At 48.7% G+C, this 21,916-nt stretch overlaps 1 protein-coding gene across 2 annotated transcripts in view; it reads left to right on the forward strand.

The window, feature by feature from the left end:
* LOC119209692 (uncharacterized) overlaps positions 1-21,916 on the forward strand; it is a 121,017-nt gene that overhangs the window by 95,025 nt on the left and 4,076 nt on the right. For both annotated transcript variants that reach the window (XM_037459181.2, XM_037459182.2), the window contains exons 7-13: positions 4,137-4,393; positions 5,453-5,589; positions 10,857-10,978; positions 12,491-12,608; positions 14,722-15,042; positions 17,773-17,980; positions 20,478-20,955. In XM_037459181.2, the coding sequence (XP_037315078.2) occupies positions 4,137-4,393; positions 5,453-5,589; positions 10,857-10,978; positions 12,491-12,608; positions 14,722-15,042; positions 17,773-17,980; positions 20,478-20,955 (1,641 nt within the window). The remainder of the gene's footprint in view (positions 1-4,136; positions 4,394-5,452; positions 5,590-10,856; positions 10,979-12,490; positions 12,609-14,721; positions 15,043-17,772; positions 17,981-20,477; positions 20,956-21,916) is intronic.

Genomic DNA, 21,916 nt, shown 5'->3' on the forward strand with positions numbered 1-21,916 from the left:
GGCTTGTGTTTATTGTTTGTCTGTGGCTCTGGCTCAGAGCCAGGCCTTCAAGTTCACACACACACACACACACACACACACACACGGACACACAGATATCCAGGAAGAGACACGCGCAAACAGAGTGAGCCACATAGTAACGCGTTCATCCCCCCCTGTCCCCTGGTGGGCTCTGGCATTTACTTATTACATATGGTTCCTAATGAATGTACATATTTCTGCTAATGGATTTTTGATACAGCATGTGAGCAAGGCCACAGTGTAAGTAGCAGGTAATTGAGGAATTTGCATAACTGGTTGTCCTGGACTCCGCTCTGCAGCAGCGGCCCCTGGAGGCCAGAGGCTCACCTCCACGGGGTTGGTGGCAGCGGGTGGAGCACACCTTGAAATCAATCGGCCGCTCAAAAGCTCATAAACTGCCACAATGGCGGCGCAATTTTAAAAAGCGTAGCGATGGCGCGGCGTGTTTGTGAAAGCATTCATAGCCACCGATTTCAAAGCACCATTACACACGTAGACTAAATTTAATAGCACGCATATGACACAGTTGGATCTGCAGGCGCAACACCAGGCATGTCACAACATCGCTAATGGAATCCAGCAGCGTCCTGATGCAGGAGGTTCCCCTTTTGAAGAATGTTTTCAGGGTGCTGAGAGCTGTGTAAGCTTGCTATTTGTGTGCCTTTCGTTCCTTCTCTTACCTGGGGGACAAGCGGGCTCGCGGATGTGTCAGTTTGCCTTTATTATTTCCATATGCTCTCACTTAAAACGGCTGGCTAATCCTCGGTCACACGCCAGCAGCAGGCCCAGGATTATCTGTGTTTGTTTTCTCACGCCGAGTAGAGATTGTGTTAATCTCCTCATAGGGAGAAAAAAAAAAGCGGGAGGGAGAGATGGATAGAGAGAGAGAGAGAGAGAGAGAGCGAGGGAGGCCAATGTCTTGTTCGTATGTACCGAAGACGTGGGACATCTGAGAGTGCAATAAGACAGGAGACAAGTGACAGAGCGAAAGGGAGGGCGGCTGAGGGAGAACAAAGTCAAAAGAGAGATTTAGAAGTCTTTGTTCTTTCGACTCTGCAGTTGGCAGAAATGTCCAAAGCTACATTTGTCATCAGACAAATGCGTTGTGTGATCTTGGGTTTGATTTAGAATGCACAAAATTAAGAAAGAAGTTGAGCAGCCAGGGATACACAAATACACACAAACACACAAGTATGCACTCTTGTTATTTTATTTGACTTCATGTATTGAAGAGTCAGGGAAATGCGCCCCCTCTGTGACCTGAAGCCTCGCCCTGCAGAAATGAACATACAACGTACTGCTATGCATGCACTCATTCATAACCACACACACACACACACACACACACACACACACACACACACACACACACACACACACACACACACACACACACACACACTTTCTCAATAGAGCGTGTATGCACATGGGTCGGTCTCCCTGAGAAGTGATGTATTATGTATGGCCAGTCTACCATGCAGGTTAGCTAATTAATTTCTGCTAACTGTGAATCAAATTTGAAAGGGAAATTGTACAGAGGAATCAGAATTTTAAAGAAGGACATTGGGAGCTTCGCAGGACAGGAGAAGGTTACACTTGTAGAGTGTGTGGGTAAAAAGGAGACAACTTAAGGGATACAGGAGTCCGTCAGTATGTCTGTTTTCTGTGAAAATACGTGTTTTGTCAGGGGTCAAAAGAGTCGAAACGAGAAAGGTGCTCAGTAAAGTGAAGATATCCACCATGTGGGTCTTGATCGTTGCTGTATTGTGGGTTCAAATCAATATAACCTACAAGTAGTCCACCACAAACTGACAAATTCCACCCATTCTGCCTGGTGTTTGTGTGCGTGAAAACATTGTGCAAGTAATGTTATTTACACACGTGCACCAGACCGAAAGACCTTAGAAGAAGAATCGGGCCGTTGTGTGACGAGTGCGTCACGTATGGGGGAGAGAGAGGGGAGTGTGCGTGCTTCTGTCGCACACAGACGGGGGGGGGGGGGTGGTGGGGGGGTGGAGGGATGGGTGTGGGCGTAAGGGGAGTTGGATGATAGAGTGTGTAAGGCAGGCGGAGGTAGGGGGGGGAGTGCAGTGATGGAATGCTGGGGGACGAGAGGGGGGTGAGGGTGATGAGTGTGTGCTCACAGCGAAAGTGACACCTCTCCTCTCCAGATAGATTGTCTCTCTCTCCCTCCATGTAATGGGGACCCCGTTAAGGAACCCTTTCCCACCGTCTACCCGACCGAAACCCCCCCTCGCCCCGTCCCCACGCACACGCACGCCCTCATCTCCACACGCTTCTTGTTTATTTATCTTTCCTTTAGAGGCATTCCCTCAAATTGCCAACATTTCGATCCCTATCCCTTTGCCCTTTTCTCTGCGTAATCTTTAATCAATCTTCTAAAACTGCTGATTTTCTGTAGAGTAGTTTACTCTGGTTTACAGCTCAGAGAATGGCAAGCGAAGAGAAGAGGAAATGGAAAAAGAGAGATCAGAACGGGCGCGAGCGAGAGGATATCAATATTCCCAATGCCGCTGGGATCCTCGGAATGATTTTTTTTTCTCTAATATTCGGCGAAGCCAAGGAGACGTTTTATCCTCTGTCCAACATGGTTCTCTGTGTCAATCCCACTGACAGGACTCATATGGGCCTTGGTTACTTTAGGAACACACACACACACTGACAGAAGACCTGAGGACACGCCGGCCCCAAAGATCCACTTGTACCCTGCACACAAGCCCACACACCAAATATCCAAACATTTATGAAATCTCCTCAACAGAAGGTGTTTTATTTCAACACAGTGGATGTATGTAATTCCATGCGTGTGCCTTCACTAACAATTACCTAGGTAGACCCGATCTTTTTCGCCTCACAGGGGGAGCACGGCGCCGCAATCACACGAACACTTCAGACAAATCGGCTGCGTAACTTACCTGTAACAAACACCGCGGCCCGAGCCGCTACAGCAAATGACATTTCTTCTCCCTGCGAGGATACAAAGCGTTTTTTTTTACGATTCTCATAGCCAGGTAGGAGTCTCCATGGTGATGGTCGAGTTGCCATGGTCATTTTTTAAGGGCTTTTTTTTCTTGGGTGCCTCTGTTTTCAGTTTCAACTCATGGAAATCTATCCCCCGCGGCACATCGAAACTATTGGCCGCGCTACCTCCAAAAAAAACAACTTACTCCCACATTGTTTGACAAGTCGCCAAATCAAAGCAAGATCCAAACATGGAGTAGCATCATTGTCGGAGCCCTAGACGATGCTTTCAACCTTTCCTAAGTATCGGTGAATCTCATTTGCAATGCTGTATATATACGAAATGTACGTATGTACGAAATTCCATATCGCGGTATTTAGAAAGATTGTGACGGTATTGCTTTTTCAAGTAAACAAATTAAGTCATTGACCTCGAAAAGGACCGCCGGGCTACCCAAAACAGCTGTTCACTGGCCAACTTGCTCACAACTGGCCGGCGAGTTAGCTTGTTAGCGTGTTAACGTGTTTGCTCGATAGCGTGTTAGCTATTTAGTGTGTTAGCTTGTTAACTAGTGTTGCACCAGCGGCTCGACAAACTTGGATTTACCAAAACCAAAACCCCTCCAAACAGACACAGCTCCTCTCTTGGGTACAAGTTCTGTTGGTGCATCTCTGGTCTCTGGTTGTTCCTCCTGTGTCGCTCTTTCCCCTGTTTTCACATAGAAGCGGAGATAACGTTACTTCTTGTTGTGAGCGGTTCCCACTATGCAGTTCGCTGGGGTCATTTTTATAAATGGACAATTATTAGTGTAACAAATTGTGTCACAAGCTGTTGTGTTGTGACGTATTACCCTGTTAAATAGTGTTTGTTGTGGGTTATTCATTGTTGTTAAACAGTTATTACCATGAGTCAGTACAGTATACAGTATATTGTTATAACCGGTAGACGCCCAGGCTGAAGAGAATCTTGTGTGAAGATTGGACCAAATGAAAAGCACAACAGGTTTTTGGATCCAATGACTATTTGTTGCCCATAAAAACTTTGCAGTTAGTTTGTATACCTAAACGTCTGACGATGGTATTCTTCTATTCTTCAACCGCGCTAACTAGCCCTCCTCCACTGCCCTCCCCAGGCGGTCGACTATGAGAGCCGTAGCTCCTACTCCTTCTCTGTGGAGGTCCTCAACCCCATAGTAGATCCTCGCTTCCTGCGCAGAGGCCCCTTCAAGGACCGGGCCTCCATCCGAGTAGCAGTGCTGGATGCAGACGAGCCACCGAGGTTCTCCCGAGCACGATACCACATGGACGTGTCTGAAAACTGCCCGCCGGCCTGCACTGTGGGCCGGGTCAGTGCCGTCGACCCCGATACTGGTCTCACCAATAACATCAGGTACAGAAACACATCTGTCATCATGAAGCTAGTAAGAGTATTTCTCATTTAGATTAATGGAGGCAAATTCAGATAAAGGTGGCCTATCTCACACGGCGCCATCCATTCACCGAGGTTTTTATCGATGGAGCACTTTATAATAAATATGCTAATTAGCTTCATTGCTGAACGTTGGACAGCCGGTGAGCATGGCTTTGTTGGTACAGGTTAAACAATGAGTTAAAGGGTAAATGAATGTGTTACTGGTGTGCTGGAGGGGGAGGGGGGCGTGTTTCCTTTGGACAGAAAAAGAAAGCCTAAATATTTGCAGTCTTTGTGCTAAGCTAAGCTAAGCTAACAGGCTGCAGACATGAGACTCATCCTAACTGTAAGGAAGAAAGCCTCTCCAGAAATGTTGATTTAGTCATTCAAACGATCAATTCTGTTTCTATGATGTGTATACAGCTGCAATGCTAAGTGAAAAATAAACCACATGACTGTGCTGCCAGTTGCAGTTTCTTTTTATTTAATGTTTTAGAGTTCTTTTAATTGATTGTTTTTAACATGGCATATGAACTCTTTGGGATTGAAATCCAAACCCAGCTATTTAACGAAGAGAAAAAAAGACATAAGAGTAATAGCTCAACAAATAAAAATAAGCTAACCAAACGCCCACTCAGTGTTCCCTCGAGCATGCAGTACTCACATACGTTTAGTGGTCCACTGCCGTGTCCCAATTAGCAGAGGCAAAAGTGCTAAGAGTGAGTGTGTGGGGAGGGATGATGGTTGGTATATTCTCAGAGATATTTAGATAATCGTTGGCACTTCAACAGAGCTCCTATCAGCTCCGATAATCTCCCTATATTAATTCTTTGTCCATTTGAAGGCAGACCTCCTTATCGCACCCTCACACACTCGCCCCGTGTGCTTCTTTCACTCGGCACCCCACTGCCACCTCAGCCCGCTTCTTTCCTTCACTTATTCCTTTCTTCGCTTCTCTCTGCCGCCTTTTCCAATTTTCACTTTCACCTCCCCTTTCTCAACTATCTCCCTCCTCCAACCCCACTAACCCTTCTCCAGGTTCTCCATTGATCCGCAGTCGGACCCAGAGGCTCTGTTCCGTATCACCCCAGACACCGGCCTCATCACCACGGCTATGGAGCTGGACCGGGAACGCGACCACTGGCACAACATTACTGTCATCGCCACGCAGAGAGGTCAGAGGTCCTCATCCCCCCTCTATTAGTTCAGAGCCTAAACTCTTAAATGGGACCAACGTTTTACCAACACTTGCTCCCACTGATGAGCTTGAGGGTGTGAAGGGTTCATGGGAGTGTAAAGTGTAAATGGCGCGGCATCTGAAAAGCACAGGTTCCAAAGAGTGATGCTGTTCGCTAAGCGGCTTAGCGCTCCAATCATAGAGCCGTGAGGGGAATGCCGTTTTGCCTCCACAAATTGTTTGTAACAGGTTGCCCCGAGGATCAATTGATCCACACCGCGAGAGTTATCTGAGGCTGCGATAGATCGGTGCTCTTAAGGGTTTCACCAGAAACAAAGGATTAAAGCAACATGTCAAACGCGACTTTTAAGGAGAGTGGAAAACGCCTTTTAGTTTCAGTTCACACCAAAAAGAAGACACCAAAAAAACCTGAAAGGGACAATCTCAATGTCACAAAGCTGTGATGCAGCTTTCACCAATTATCAAAATGAGGTTGTCTTCGTTGGATTCTGTTGTCCGGGCCAAATGAGGAACTTTCAAACAACAAGATGCTTTGTATCAATAGCTCAAGACGTGCTGGGGTTGGTAAAACCCTATAAGGGCCATAGTGGTGACCCTGACTGGGGTGGAGGGGTTTTAAAGAGCTTAGACTGCTGGTTTGGTGTGAATGATAGGGCTGGCAGTATTGTGTTTCTTTTGTCATGAAAGGATAAAAACAATGCAAAGGTGCATCTCCCAATACTCCTAATCTGTCTGTCCAAAACTCAAACACAACCCCTGCTGAAAAATGTCCTTAAACTGCTGGGAAAAGACATAATTCAGAGAAATGGAAATAGTGCATTCAGGGACTATTTCTAGCTGTAGATTATTGCATAAGTGGTGAGTATTATTGGCAGCAAGTGTATGTGGGACTGACTGAAATGACACCTCAAGCCAAGTGTTTGCAATATGGAAAGAACATGCCACCCACTGGAAAAGTCAATGGCCCTTTCTGCAACAGCACAATTATATATATATCATGTTTTGAATTGGTTTGGCAGGAAAGAATTCATGTAAATTTCGGTGATTTCATGTGATTTGTCGACGAGATCAGCTATAATCTAGAATTCAAATCAGTCAGCTGACCTGACAAGACTTTTTTTTTCTTTACCAAAAATCAAGTTGGAGGTTTTTCATTCTCTTACCTTTTGTGCTCAATGTTGCGCAGATGAGAAAACATTTTCAGAAAGACTTCAGAAAGACCAATGATGATGTCAGATCAGCAAATGGCCATAAATGGAATTGGCTTTTCAGCCTGGCATGTCTTTTTTCTTTTTTAACGAACACCAGCCTACTGCTAAATGCTGGCTACATATTAAGGGTCATTCTTGGTAACTTTGAGGCCATTATTTGGATCTTCTTCTAAGGCCAAAAAACTAAAAAGAACTAGTTGGTGTAAAAAGTTTTGCTGAAGTTGCAGTCCAGTGGCCGCTGAGTATGCGAGGAGAGGAAACTGTCTTTTGTGCCAGGTCTCGCTCCGGACAAAGTTTATGTTAACTTAAAACGACTCGAGGGGCTGCTTGTGGCAGCAAGTGTTGGTAGGACGTGGAGTACAGCACAGTGAGTGCCTGTCTTAAATAATGAGCTCTCGCTAACAAATGAGACAGTCGGAGGCCGTGTTGGCTCCTAACTCACTAGGAGCCGTGCCATGGCCATGGGCAGGCCAGCTCATCCGGCAGCATTACAGCAAGAGCACATTTTTGGGCTTTTTCCGGCAACTGTGAAGCAGCCGCTGTCATCCGTGACACAGTGGCTTGAGAAGACGGTGTGGGAGTATGCCGATTTACAGAATGCATGCCCCCCTGCTGTGTTTCAGGGTTGCCTGCTTAAATGAATGAGTGAAGGTGTGTGCTGAAAAGCCTGGATTGTGTGTGTCCCCGCACAAGAGCAGCCTCAGCTGTTACTGTGACTGTTCAGCTCAGAGTGCGACGTTTCATGCGCGATCGGGAGGACTTGTATGTATTCAAGATGGAGACCTCCGGCCAATCCATTAAAACTGCGCCGTGGCGTGACCGCATGCAGATCGACTCCCTCTTCTGCTAGTTTTCCTCTCGTTCTCAGTAAACACACGCACACACGCGCTATGGCGAGGAATGCAACAACTTCATGTTGCTGGGGAGACTGTGAAACTAAATGTACTACTTTATCTTTAGCCAACTGTGCGCTCGGTAACGTGAGTGCCGTTGAAGTTGCTGTACAAAGACTGAAAAGCGCAACCTCGCTCGACGGTCAAATGGGTTTATGGGTAAATGCAAACTTGGCACCTGTCACGGTTTGGGTCTGCTCTGTCTTATTTTGTAGTTTTCATGTCTCTGGTGTTCCTGGGTAACTTCACTTCCTGCCTTGTCCTGTCTTCCCTTGTGATTGTCTGCCGTGCTTGATCGTTTCCACCTGTGTTCAATCACCTGCACCTCCCTTGTGTATTTAAGCCCTGTGAGTCTCTTGTCTGGTGTGGCGTCATTACATGTCAGCGTTCATGTGTCAAGTAAGTCAAGTCAAGTCTGTTTCGTGTTTTCAAGTCTAGGTCCCTGTTTTTGTCTGTTTTGTTTTCTCCTCCTTCCTCCCTTTTTTGGTTGGAGCGATTTTGATTTTGAGTTTTTGACAATTAAAGTCTTTTATTTTTCAACTCTGCGTTTGAGTCCTCCCTCCTTGCCCTCGACCGCGTCCCCCCCGTGACAGAATGACGCCACCTCCTAAGGACCCAAGAAACCCATTTTTGGGAACTCGCCTGGCGTTTGGGGACCCACACGGCACGCAGCTGGCTGCCCGGCGCAACGCCAACCCTGGCTCGAAAGCAGGCTCCAGGCAGCGCCCCGGTCACCGCCCTCGCCGCTCTCCAGACCCAGGTTGGGCCTCGCCGATGGAGGCCAGCGTCCAGCCCCCAGTCCTCAGCGCACGCTGGAAACAGGTGCTGGAGCTGGCCGCCCGCCTCCAGGCCAGGTACGACCCCCACGCCCTGGACCTCCGCATTCGGCGGCAGCGACGGCGCCAACCACGCCCGTCTCTGCCCGAACCGGCCCCAAGACCCACGCCCCCAGCTCCAAGACCCACGCCCCCAGCTCCAAGACCCACGCCCCCAGCTCCAAGACCCACGCCCCCAGCTCCAAGACCCACGCCCCCAGCTCCAAGACCCACGCCCCACGCCCCCAGCCCCAAGACCCCCGCCCGTTCCGGCCCCCAGAGCCTCGCCTCCTCCCGTTCCGGCCCCCAGAGCCTCGCCTCCTCCCGTTCCGGCCCCCAGAGCCTCGCCTCCTCCCGTTCCGGCCCCCAGAGCCTCGCCTCCTCCCGTTCCGGCCCCCAGAGCCTCGCCTCCTCCCGTTCCGGCCCCCAGAGCCTCGCCTCCTCCCGTTCCGGCCCCCAGAGCCTCGCCTCCGCCCGTTCCGGCCCCCAGAGCCTCGCCTCCGCCCGTTCCGGCCCCCAGAGCCTCGCCTCCGCCCGTTCCGGCCCCCAGAGCCTCGCCTCCGCCCGTTCCGGCCCCCAGACTCCGGTCTCCGCCCGTTCCGGCCCCAAGACTCCAGTCTCCGCCCGTTCCGGCCCCAAGACTCCAGTCTCCAGCCCCGTCCCCACGGCCCCCGACCATGACCCCTCCAGGCCCGTCCCCACGGCCCCCGACCATGACCCCTCCAGGCCCGTCCCCACGGCCCCCGACCATGACCCCTCCAGGCCCGTCCCCACGGCCCCCGACCATGACCCCTCCAGCCCCGTCCCCACGGCCCCCGACCATGACCCCTCCAGCCCCGTCCCCACGGCCCCCGACCATGACCCCTCCAGCCCCGTCCCCACGGCCCCCGACCATGACCCCTCCAGCCCCGTCCCCACGGCCCCCGACCATGACCCCTCCCTCCCACCCTCTTGGGACCGCCTGGAAGTCGGTCCTTGAAGGGGGGGTGGGGTCAGGGGTTGGGTCGGCGCCCCCGGCCACGACGACGACAACGCCGGAGCCGCACAGCTCTGCGCCCCACGCCACGACGACGCCGGAGCCGCACAGCTCTGCGCCCCACGCCACGACGACGCCGGAGCCGCACAGCTCTGCGCCCCACGCCACGACGACGCCGGAGCCGCACAGCTCTGCGCCCCACGCCACGACGACGCCGGAGCCGCACAGCTCTGCGCCCCACGCCACGACGACGCCGGAGCCGCACAGCTCTGAGCCCCACGCCACGACGACGCCGGAGCCGCACAGCTCGGCGCCCCACGCCACGACGACGCCGGAGCCGCACAGCTCGGCGCCCCACGCCACGACGACGCCGGAGCCGCACAGCTCGGCGCCCCACGCCACGACGACGCCGGAGCCGCACAGCTCTGCGCCCCACGCCACGACGACGCCGGAGCCGCACAGCTCGGCGCCCCCCGAGACCCTGAGGCCCGGCCGCCGACCCGGCAGACCCCCCGAGACCCTGAGGCCCGGCCGCCGACCCGGCAGACCCCCCGAGACCCTGAGGCCCGGCCGCCGACCCGGCAGACCCCCCGAGACCCTGAGGCCCGGCCGCCGACCCGGCAGACCCCCCGAGACCCTGAGGCCCGGCCGCCGACCCGGCAGACCCCCAGAGCACCCCACGCCCGGCCGCCGCCCCGGCAGGCCGCCGGACCATAGCTGTCGGGTCCCCACCCTCCCGCCCCTTGTCTGATTTTCATGGTTCTGCCCCCCTTTAGGACCGTCTGGAATTCGGTCCTTGAGGGGGGGGTTCTGTCACGGTTTGGGTCTGCTCTGTCTTATTTTGTAGTTTTCATGTCTCTGGTGTTCCTGGGTAACTTCACTTCCTGCCTTGTCCTGTCTTCCCTTGTGATTGTCTGCCGTGCTTGATCGTTTCCACCTGTGTTCAATCACCTGCACCTCCCTTGTGTATTTAAGCCCTGTGAGTCTCTTGTCTGGTGTGGCGTCATTACATGTCAGCGTTCATGTGTCAAGTAAGTCAAGTCAAGTCTGTTTCGTGTTTTCAAGTCTAGGTCCCTGTTTTTGTCTGTTTTGTTTTCTCCTCCTTCCTCCCTTTTTTGGTTGGAGCGATTTTGAGTTTTTGACAATTAAAGTCTTTTATTTTTCAACTCTGCGTTTGAGTCCTCCCTCCTTGCCCTCGGACCCTGCGTCGTGACAGCACCTCCTTTGTGTGCACACGCTCGTGATTGTTACATTGTTACATTTGTGGATTTTCTTTCATGTCAGGTACAGGTTACTGCATTCACCTCAGAGTTTTCTATTGTGAGCTGTTTTGTGATTGGCTCTTTCAGACAATCCCAGCCAGGTGTCCAGAGTTCTGGTTGCGATAGAGACGTTAGACCTGAATGACAACGCACCGGAGCTGGACCGCCAGTACACAACGGCCATGTGTGACTCATCGTCCATCGGGCAGGTCAGTATGTGTTTTAGCGACCTCTGATTGATGGGTGGTGTCTGCATGAAGAGTTCTGCTTTAAAACGGATCCAAAAAAGTATTCCATGAGTGAAAATTGGTGCAGTCAATTGATCCTTTTCCACTGCCGCAACATCACAAAACATTTCATTTTGCAACCTTTCCAGTTACTTGATGTGGTACCTGGTTTTCCCACAGGCCTTGGCTGTAGCAATGTTATGTAACGCTAACATGCTAAACTAAGAGTGTGAATGTGGTAAACATGAAACCCGCTAAACATCGGCTTGCAACGCGGCCAAACAATGCGGTTTCCCATAAATAGAATATCACTTCAGAGCAGTTTTCCTTCTGTGCGGGTGTTGTTCAGAGCCACGTCTGTTGAAGAACAGGAGCCTACAAAGTTCAGCCATTTCAGCTACAGCGCGCCATTCAGCGATGACGCAGGTGAATCCTCCATGGCCTGTTATCGGAACACAGCAGCCATTCAGATTGTAATTAAACTCCAGTTTGCTCTCAGGCTGTCCCCCCTCCTGCCATCCGTCCAGCTTTTTTTTTTGTCCTTCTATTCCTCTGCTTCATGGTGTTCTGACTTGATCCTATCTGAATTATAGAAATCATCTCTGCGCTTCTCAATCTCACCTTGGAAGGCTTCCTTTTGCCCTCTCCTTCCCCACTCTTCCTCATCCTGTTCTGTAGCCATATTTTGGTCTCTTAGCCCATCTGTTGTTGTTTTTTTCATAGGCTTCTGCTTGTGTCTTTGTTGTTTCTCGCCACTAAATCTGTGATTCGGTGGCGGCGGCGTTGATTTGTTTTCGCCGCCTGTGGTGTTTGTGTTCGGGTACGCCGTGATGCGCGGCCGGCGCAAGGAAGGGAGATTATGATATCATGAAAGGTGTTTAAGGTTTGTGTGCGTGGGAGTCTCTCGCTCTCAAACCTCTCTTTCTCTCTGCGTGGCTTCGTCAAGCCACGCTGGAATATTCACACCCAGCAAACCGACGACATAACGCGACTGTACAGAACGAATGTCCCCGCGGCCTGCAGACACCGACTAACTCATCCCCGCATTCCCTCTCCACGCCGGCTCTCTAAAGCCTCTCTGAGAGGACGTCATGCATAATGATGACCAGAAGTTTCCTTCCAAATAAATCACCCCTCAGTTTAAGCTCCGAGGGGGAAATCTTTAGTCCTTTGTTTCTTTTAGAATCATTTTGTTACAATTGCCACTGTAGGCTTGACGCGGATGCCACTACCAGATGATCAGATGTTTGTGTAAGGCGATCCACGTCAGACAGGGTTATTTATTGGATGTGGGTATCAGACTCGGTCCGCCTGGGTCTCTCGGCACTAATTGTTTGGCTTGTTTGGATTCATGCTGACGTCTGCTAATGGTTTGGCGCTAAAAGCACTCTCTGTGCAAATGTTTCTGCCCTTACCTTTTTTTTCCCGCCCTCTCAAACACACACACCCTCCCCTCACCCTATCTCGTCTGCTTTCTCTATCTCTTGCTTTCAGGTGGTGCAGGTGTTGCGGGCGATTGATAGAGATGAGGGAGGGAATGACAGCACTGTGTATTTCAGCATCCCTCCGGAGTCCGGCGCCGCCCTCAACTTCAGCGTCAGGGATAGCGGTGGTAGGCACTCAATCTTCTCCTCTCTCTGTCTCTTAATACCCTCCCCTGCCAGAGACACACTGTTTCTCCACTACTTTGTTAAGGCTCTTAATCCCACATTCTCCTCCCCCAGCGTTGTCTTTTCCCCTCCTCTCGAACCCTCTGCCTCCTCCCTTCACCCCCCCCCCCCTTTCCCTCCCTCTCTCTTCACCATCCATCTCCCACCTCCGGTGGCCCAATTGTTTTGCTTTGTTATGCTCCTCTCTTTTATTTGTCCCTCTCGTTTGCCTTCACATACCTTCCACCTCCATCTTCTCCCCACAACCACGCCACCGCGGTGTTTTACAAAGAAAAGCTTCTGAAGGAATCACAGCTGCTTCATTTCATTCCCTTCAGCTCAATTGAATTGAGCTACTTAGCATTTGTTTCTAGTTCATTCTCCGTGTGTTCCGCTTTCTTTGGCCCATTTTTCTCAGCAAAGACACACACAGTTCATATGCAGTGCAAGTACACATTGACATAGACATATACTAAAGTACAGTACAATCATGAAATCACAGTGGCTTCTGATGTACTGATGGTCTTTTGCATCGAATCATAGAGTTTGGGGGTTATTTTAGCTGAAATTAATTGTAACTAAAAAATAAAAGTATGTAAAGTTACCGCTTTAGACAGAAAGTATGTATTGTTCTACATTCACAACCCCTCACTGTGTTTTTAAGTTATGCAGAGGAATTTCTTTTTAAATCAGTTTCCCACCAAACCACAATGTGTTTATCCTTCAGGCCTAACAAACATGCTCAATTAAACATAAAACATTTGCAGTTTTAAAGATTTTGAAACCTGCGCAATTCAAAATGTTATCCCCCCCCCCCCCCTTCACATCAGCTTTCTGATGCATTACAGGTCTGTTGATTGGTGGAATACTATACACGTCATACACAGTTGCATCAGTGGCATAAATCTGTGCAATGAACATGAGAACAAATATATAAAATGAAGCCAAAGGACCATCCCAGTCTGGATATTTTTTTTCCTACAACGCCTAACCTGGCTCTTCTTGCCTGACCAACCCAAACAAGGAGGGCAACGAGTGATGGGGCGATAGTGGTGGGCTTCAGCAGCATGAAAAGAAAAGGAAAAGCTCTGTTAAAGCAATGCTGCATAATAATTGTCCATGCCCCTCTGATTGACTTTAATGAGCATCCGGACCCTTTCGAGAGCTTTAATTCCACTGGGATGATTTTCACACTTTAGGGGTTTAGGAATAAGGCCCCTTAAACCAGCTGTTTCCTGCACGCAGCGTTCTGCTACATGGTATTGCACAGGTAGAGTGCAGTGAGTTTTTCTGAGCTTTTCACTACATGAGGTTAATGATAGTGGTGACAGCAAACCCAATGTGCGGACAACAAAACCACACGCGACACGTAATGCGCAACCCACTGCGTAGAGACCAGGGGAAGTCGATTCTACCCATCCGTAAGATAAAGCGTATCGATCAACCAAGTTAAGTTATCTCGATACGTGTACTCTGTCTGACTCGCTCTGCTACGGATGGATCTGAGCGATAAACTCACTTGACATGCACGATCAAAAGGCCTCTTTGAAGTGTCATCCAACAGTAGAACAGAGAAAAACAAGAACACGCTCTGTTCTCACTTGGACAGTCAAAGGAATGCTGCAGGATTTGCTTTGTTAAAAAAAAAAAAAACACTAATGATTCAGATCAGAGAAGATTGTTTTGATAACCAAGTCTGTTATATATATATTTATCTGAATTTGCAGCGCCCTTCATGACGATTAAATATTCTCCACACAACGTTTGTGAGCTGTGTAATCTGTTGCATTATTTTTTGTAGCCTTTTATATTGGATTTAGAGGGAATCTCTCTCCTTGGCAGACACTGTCTGTCAGACCAATAGAGACCAGAGCCCTGTTGTCGTCGCTGCTCTCATGTGAGCCGTTATTGCTGAAAATAATAATAGCTGCTCGGGCTTACTGTGTGTTCCATGTGTGTAACCACACCTGCTTCCTCTGTGGTGTAAAGCAATCACCTATTGATCGCAGTCCCAAGTTTGATATCTATCATTTCACAACTGTGCACTTGTCAACAGATGCATTCTCTCCCCCTCAGGCCCCACAGCGAGCCTGGTGCTGCTCTCCCAGCTCCAGCCGCTGTCCCGCTCCACCGCCTCCACCCTGACGCTCCACGTGCCGCTGGTGCTGAGGGACGGGATGTCGGGCCTCACCAACACCGGGACGGTCACCGTGTCCGTGTGTCCCTGCCTGAGAGGGGGGGCCCGCGCCGGGGAGAAGGGGAAGGACAAAGAGACGGAGGGCGAGTGGGACTGGGAAAGAGAGGCGGTGTGTCTCCCCCAACAGTCTTCCCTGCCCTCCCCCGGGCTCAGCACCGCCGCCCTGCTGGCCATCCTGGCTTGTGTGGCCACTCTACTGGGTAAATACTGCTATACACACAGATGCGTAATCTGTCATCACCACCACACAATCACAAAAGCGGTAAAATAATAATCATTTATTGTACCCTGAAAGCTACTTATATATATATAACCAACATCATATTTTCATGACAGCATTATTTATGAAGTTATATCATTAAGATTTACTGCTTGAAAAGGAGTTTAATGCTAATCTAAAAAAAATAGAAGGATGAGTAAATAGTGTTTAGGGCTGTTTACCCTCCACTTCATCCCTGGGTGTTTAATCTGCATATAAAAATAATGGAGGCAGCAGCGTAAATCTTTTCCTTAGTCACAGCTGCTGAATAGTCGGGTTTAATTTTCCTCGCGTTTCTGGTCCAGTCATCTCCTCTGGCAAGGTCACAACTAATCACTGGTAAAATACCAATTCTGAGTGATTATCTGGGCCCTCCGGTTTTTGATAGAAGCATAATAAAATGCCACTGCCGCCTTTGCAGAACCTCTCAAATGCTCAATTGGATAAGGTGGAGGTGCTGAGAAGACTGGCCTGTGGACAAATTGTCATTTCTTTTCAGTCTGTTGGATCACTACTGACGCCTTGTTGATAGGGGCATTATCATTCTGTAAAAGGCCCGTTCAATCAAGACGGAAGTGCGACACCGCGTGAAGGTGATCGTGCAGAGTGTCTTTTTGGAGGGAGAATTCAGTCCTTCATGTGACAAGGGCAAAAACTAAAACAGGACATACACACAACTTCACAGCATTGGCCTCATGTTTGTGGCCTTAAACTAGAGTTAGAGCTTTCGCATCTAAAGGAGGTTGATGCTAATCCTGAGCAGTGTAACTGGGTCCTTTCACAAAACGCCAAATGTTCTTACAAAGCTGAGATATCAGCTTCGTCAGGTTTCCGCCTGGTTACCAGAAAGGAGATTGGGGGATACAGTGTAACGGGTGAGCTACGGACCCAGAAGCAACACGGCAAACAGCCGCAGTAGTTCTGATCAGTCATTTTCCACAAGACAAACAAGTGGGTTCCTAAGTCCCCAGGAAAAGACGGCGTCTAATACAGAAGGCCGGGTGAGTTACCGGTGGTGGTCGAGGTGACCCAAGACAGGCAGGGTCGGCAATGAGGAATCAGTCCAGCAGTAAAAGTCTGACATACTGCAGAGAACGATCAGGCAGCGAGTGAGTTTTGAGTGACTGGGTTGAACTACTGAAAGGAGTGAGTGGGGGAGACGGGTGAGAGTCATTGAGCTGACGAGGTGGATTGTGACTAGCAGGGGCACTGAATGAACGGATTAGGTGAGTGAGAGGTGGAAGTGACATATGGCTCGTCGGGCCACTCAAAGCAGGGAAACGCATGTTAGTCGTGGCGTGAAGGCGATCCCTCAGATTGTTGTGATCAGGACACATTACGTCGGTTTCATGGAAACTAATACTGCTACAACTTCATCTTACTGCTGGAGCTCAACCCCTGTGGTACATCCGAATGAAGACCCCTCCCCCAAACAATGACCCTCCAATGAATGGGTTACCTAACGTGCAGACCTTTTATTGATGCGTCCAAATGCCGTAAATAAGCAGATAAAAACCTAAGACACCTTTAAAACAACAAGACATTAAAATACAGACAAGTGAGTACGAAAACACGGGAGATAAGATAAGGTAAAATGATATAGAAAAAAGACAACTTCTCCTTTTCAATGTAGCTTTGCTTGTCTTCCACAAAATCCACAGTGAATGACTAGAAATAAGACTGCTGTGAGCCTCTGGGTCAAATCAAAGACCCTTATTTGAAAGAACACAGGAAATATTGAATTCCTGGCTGAGGAGAAACCAGATGGCAACCTCCAGCATGATGGTTATTTAGTAAATGATGGTCCCATTTACAGTGCAATAGATCACGCAGGGCTTGCTTTAGGGCAGGGCTAACCTGCTATTGCAAAGTCACTTTGCATCTTTGTCTTACTTTGACTTACTCAAACCCTTTGAGTGTTTAAGCACATATTCACTTGCTTAGCATTGGCTAATGTCACTCTTGGTTCCAAAAACACAAGATTGTGATAGCCAAAATGCATAAAAAGAGACTTTGAATGCACTCTATAAGTGAAACATATTAGTGAAGGAGTAGTTGATTATTCTCTTGATTAACAAAGACTGTTTTCAATCAGGTGTCTTTTTACAAAAGAAATCTTTTCACTAAGTGGCGTCCGGGTTGTTTTGCCATTGTTTTTTTTACATTAATATTCCAACTAAGTTTTCCCTGTTTCCAATGTTTACTATATACTAAATTACTAAAGTATATAATTCCAAAAATCAAACATGATGAACTTGATCAAAATGTAATGCACTTCTATCAGCGGTAGCCTCATTGGAGAGACGCTTTCCAGAGCTTATTTGTCAACATCCCCGGGTCAAATATAGCTCTCTGCTCGGGGAATATGATATAAGAGTCACGGGAGAATAAGGAGTCCATTTGCCTGACTGGAACTCAAAGTCGATTACACAGTGGGGGCATGTAGCGTTCTGATATGATACACCAGCCTTCTAACCCCAGGGCCTCCTCTGTGTTTGTGTTCCTCTATGTCTCACCTCTTTGTCCGACTGAATACGCCTCCCTTCGCTCACTCGCTCCTCTTCCTTCCTTCCCTTTATTTCCCCCGGTGACATCACCCCCCCCACCCCCCTCCCCCTCCTCCTTGGTTAATCAACCCTCTGCCTCCATATCCTTTTATTCGCCTCTGCAGCGGTGAGCGCCCTCTCGTTGTCCCTGCGCCGGCAGAAACGCGACTCCCTGTCACCGCTGGAGGAGGACGACGTGCGCGAGAACATCATAACGTATGACGACGAGGGCGGGGGCGAGGCCGACACGGCCGCCTTCGACATTGCCGCGCTCCAGAGCGCGCCGCACAGCTCCCGCTCACGTGGCTATCGCACGCTGGACAGCAGGAACGTGTAAGTAGGCTGAAGGTCTGTGTGTGTGTGTGTGTGTGTGTGTGTGTGTGTGTGTGTGTGTGTGTGTGTGTGTGTGTGCTACATCAGAGGTGGTGCTCACATGTATGGCAATTGTTGTTTGATTACATCAAACATCCCTGGATGGCCTCTTATCGTGTGCTAAAAGGAAGTTAGGGAGGAAACAAATTTACCCCCTTCAGAGTAAAAGCTTTCATCCCATTCCAGCACTTAATTGATCCACTTAAAGCAACGGATCGCGCCTTAACTCCAAGATCATAATCAGTCACCAATCAAAACACTGAGACGGAAGGTTATCACGCTCTGCAGCCCTGGGAGACCACTTTGTTGTGCTTGTTTTGTTGGAAGCACGTTTATGCTCTGCTACATCAGAGGGCTGTCTGCACCCACTTTGATGTCTCTGCGAAACGTTGTTATTGCCTTTGGACTAACAATTAGCTCTGATGAATTCTGGCGAGCCAAATCGAAAGGCCATAAACAAGTACAAAGGCTGCGTTAAGTTTATCGAAAACAGCTTCGCTCACTACATGGAGGTGGACACAACAGGAGGAAAAAAACAACAACTTTCAATCCTAAGCAATGCTTTGCAACGTCGTTGCAATACACACAACCTCTGTGAAGTTTGACATTTTTTCTTGACTCTGTGTCACAGCGGGGCGTAGTTAAACTTAAGGGGAACCTTGAAGCTGTAGTTTGAGGTTCTGTTGTATGCAGGGTTCGAAATGACTTAGGACTCTTGGGGGGTCCCCTAAAATGTAAGTATAAAAAATACTGAAGACTACCTTGCTACACTATATACTGCAGGCAAAATTATATTGACATATTTTGAAGGTGGGATAATGGTCTTGGGATGTTTTTCATGGTTTGGGCTAGTCCCAGTATTGTAGTGGTGTCTGGAGAAGTGGATTGGCTATAATCAAACAGGTAACCCTGTAATTCTGGAGCAACAAAGTTACAGCACCTTATATAAATCCCTGACATGACAAAGTGGATAACAGGTCATTCTTTCCTTGAGCAAGGAAGTTACCTAAATCCACCAGGTGTACTCATTATGGCAGCACCATGCACCTTCAAAGAGTTTGATGAAATACAAATGGCGTTTCTCATCCCTTATGTTAATGGAATTTGTAAAACAACTAGCCGCTGGAATGAATAATGGTGATGTCTATAAAGACTGTTCCTGGCATCTAAATAAGGCACCGAAATCAAAATTGCTTTTCGGTCCGGTAGATAACGGCCATTAACATACCTGTACCGCAGAGGTAAGCATGTAAATCTCCACATCTCACTGCGTAGAGCAGTGGGCGCGTTGGCTTTACGATGTTTTGACCCACGGGGTTCGAATCCCGATCACCCCGATCGTTTTTTAAATATATTTTCTTGAATACATGTTTTCATACGTGGTTGTGATGTAGTGCTCACTTATACAATCATGAACGCTGCAATGGATTTGTGATTCGCTTTGTAGATTTTCAGCAATATGTTTGTGAATGTGCTGCTGTTAGCTGGCAGGTTGTTTGGCTTCATACACATACAGCAAGAAACGTTGACAAACGCACTCTTCTAATCATTACGTTACACTGGTTATCTAAGTTAGTTAATGCAACTTTTGATATAGGAACACCAACTTCAAATATTTTACTATAATAAGCAATTATTATAATAACCTACGTGTCCGCGCCACAGACTGTACTGTTTACGCCGGAGGACCACAACAACAATCTGTGATGCTATTAGCTGCCCTGATTGATGCCCAATCGTGCTAGGAAATGAATTAATTATTGTTATAAATATAAAACGTCATTTTCACAATCATTTTTAATGTTAAAAATATTTGTCGGGGACCCCCCAAAATCTAAAAATAAATTCTTATAGGGGGTCCCTAATGACTTCTAAGGGGTCCGGGACCCCCCCAGACCCCTCTCATTTCGAACCCTGGTTGTATGTGAGATCTTACGCAGACTTTTGAGCCACATTTACTCTTTGCTCCTTCGTCTACTTGGCGAGTAGCTACAGTTCTGTAAGGGATTGGATTGTCTTGGTGTTGGTTTAATTTCTTCTTAACACAACCCCCGTGATACAATAGTTTTTAATTTGGTCTTATTACTAAAGCCTGGAAGTTAGAATAACTAAGCCTTGACTGCATCGTTTTTTTTTTTTACAGTTTTGTGGACAAATAGAAACAGAAGTAGCCTCTAGCTGCAGAGCTTAATTCCGAGATTACACTTAATCATGTTTTCATCCATGGAAGGGGACCTTTGGGGCATCTCATCTTCTTTTATCAACCGTTGGACATCCGGAGCCTGTAACTCTGCAGCGGGACACTATAGGATATGACGCTGGATTGAACAACATGTAGAAATACTTACCTGGGGTGGTGTGTCCTGGTGGGGCCAGAAGTATAATGTCCAAGAAAAACGGCAACCGACTCACCAAAAACAATTATGATGAACCAACTGATCTTTCTTGTGTTTCACAGACGCTACGCCCATCAAAGCCAAGAAAAAGCTCGCACCTACAGCTGGGCCCAGAATCCGGGCGTGGAGCACAACTACTCCGGACCAGCGGCGCCTCTCTATGGCCGCATCTGTTACAGCAGCCACACGCTGCCGGTCCTCCGACGCACACCGGCCGGAGCGTTCGAGCCGGGCCTCGCAGAGCTGGGATACCGCTTTCCCGGGGGCCCGCCTGACCACTCCCTGGTCATCCAGAACCAGGGGGCCGTGGTGGGGCCGATGGAGTCCGGGGCGATATACATAGCTGCCACTGACCTCAGCACGGGGAGCCGGAATGGAAGCCGGGACGGGACCGCTCCCCAGAGCGGGGTAAGCACGTCGGACGGCGGCACCCCGAGGACCAACGACAGTCAGGAGCGGGGGGGAGGGACGGGAACAGCGAGCAACTGCACTGAGGGGAGCACCGAGGACAAAGCCAACCACAGCCAAGATGGCGACTGGGTAAGGCTGTGACCCTTCTTTTTTTTTACAACAAACAGCTCATTTGGGATCATAGTTAAACTGATGTAATTCGACCTAAAAAATGCTCCCCGATGAGCAGCCAAATGCATATATATAGAAGGCTTGAATTTTGCTGCACTAAGGTAATTCTTGCATTTCAAGCAGTTTCCCCAGTCTTCAGAGAGAGGATTGCGGGTGCCAAATGAGAAAATGGATTCCATGGTTTTCTACATAACAATGTTGTCTGTAGCATTTAGGCTAGCTGTTTTGAATGATGTCATGCTATGTGATGACCTTCTATCTTCTACGTTGTGCCAAACGATGCATATCACACGTGTGATGTTAAACTGGCCCAAGGGGGGGTTTCTTTGCTGCAACACAGTTTAATGGATGGGAAGTAGAAAGGGGAAATGAATGAGGAATGAATTAAAACTTAATAAACTGTTTAAATAATGACCGATGGCTGGATTGTAGAAACCATTTAATGTGAATGAATGACTAAATTATTACATTAAATAAGCAAACGATTAAGTCAGAAACTAATTAAACAAAAGAAGGGTTAGGATGCATACTTCCATGTTATGTGTGAAACTACCATATGAACATACTCTGTACTATATACTACACTCACCGGCCACTTTATTAGGTACCCCATGCTAGTAACGGGTTGGACCCCCTTTTGCCTTCAGAACTGCCTCAATTCTTCGTGGCATAGATTCAACAAGGTGCTGGAAGCATTCCTCAGGGAGTTTGGTCCATATTGACATGATGGCATCACACAGTTGCCGCAGATTTGTCGGCTGCACATCCATGATGCGAATCTCCCGTTCCACCACATCCCAAAGATGCTCTATTGGATTGAGATCTGGTGATTGTGGAGGCCATTTGAGTACAGCGAACTCATTGTCATGTTCAAGAAACCAGTCTGAGATGATTCCAGCTTTATGACATCGCGCATTAT

The sequence above is a fragment of the Pungitius pungitius genome, chromosome 15 (assembly GCF_949316345.1).
Source record: "Pungitius pungitius chromosome 15, fPunPun2.1, whole genome shotgun sequence".
Taxonomy (NCBI): Eukaryota; Metazoa; Chordata; class Actinopteri; order Perciformes; family Gasterosteidae; genus Pungitius; species Pungitius pungitius.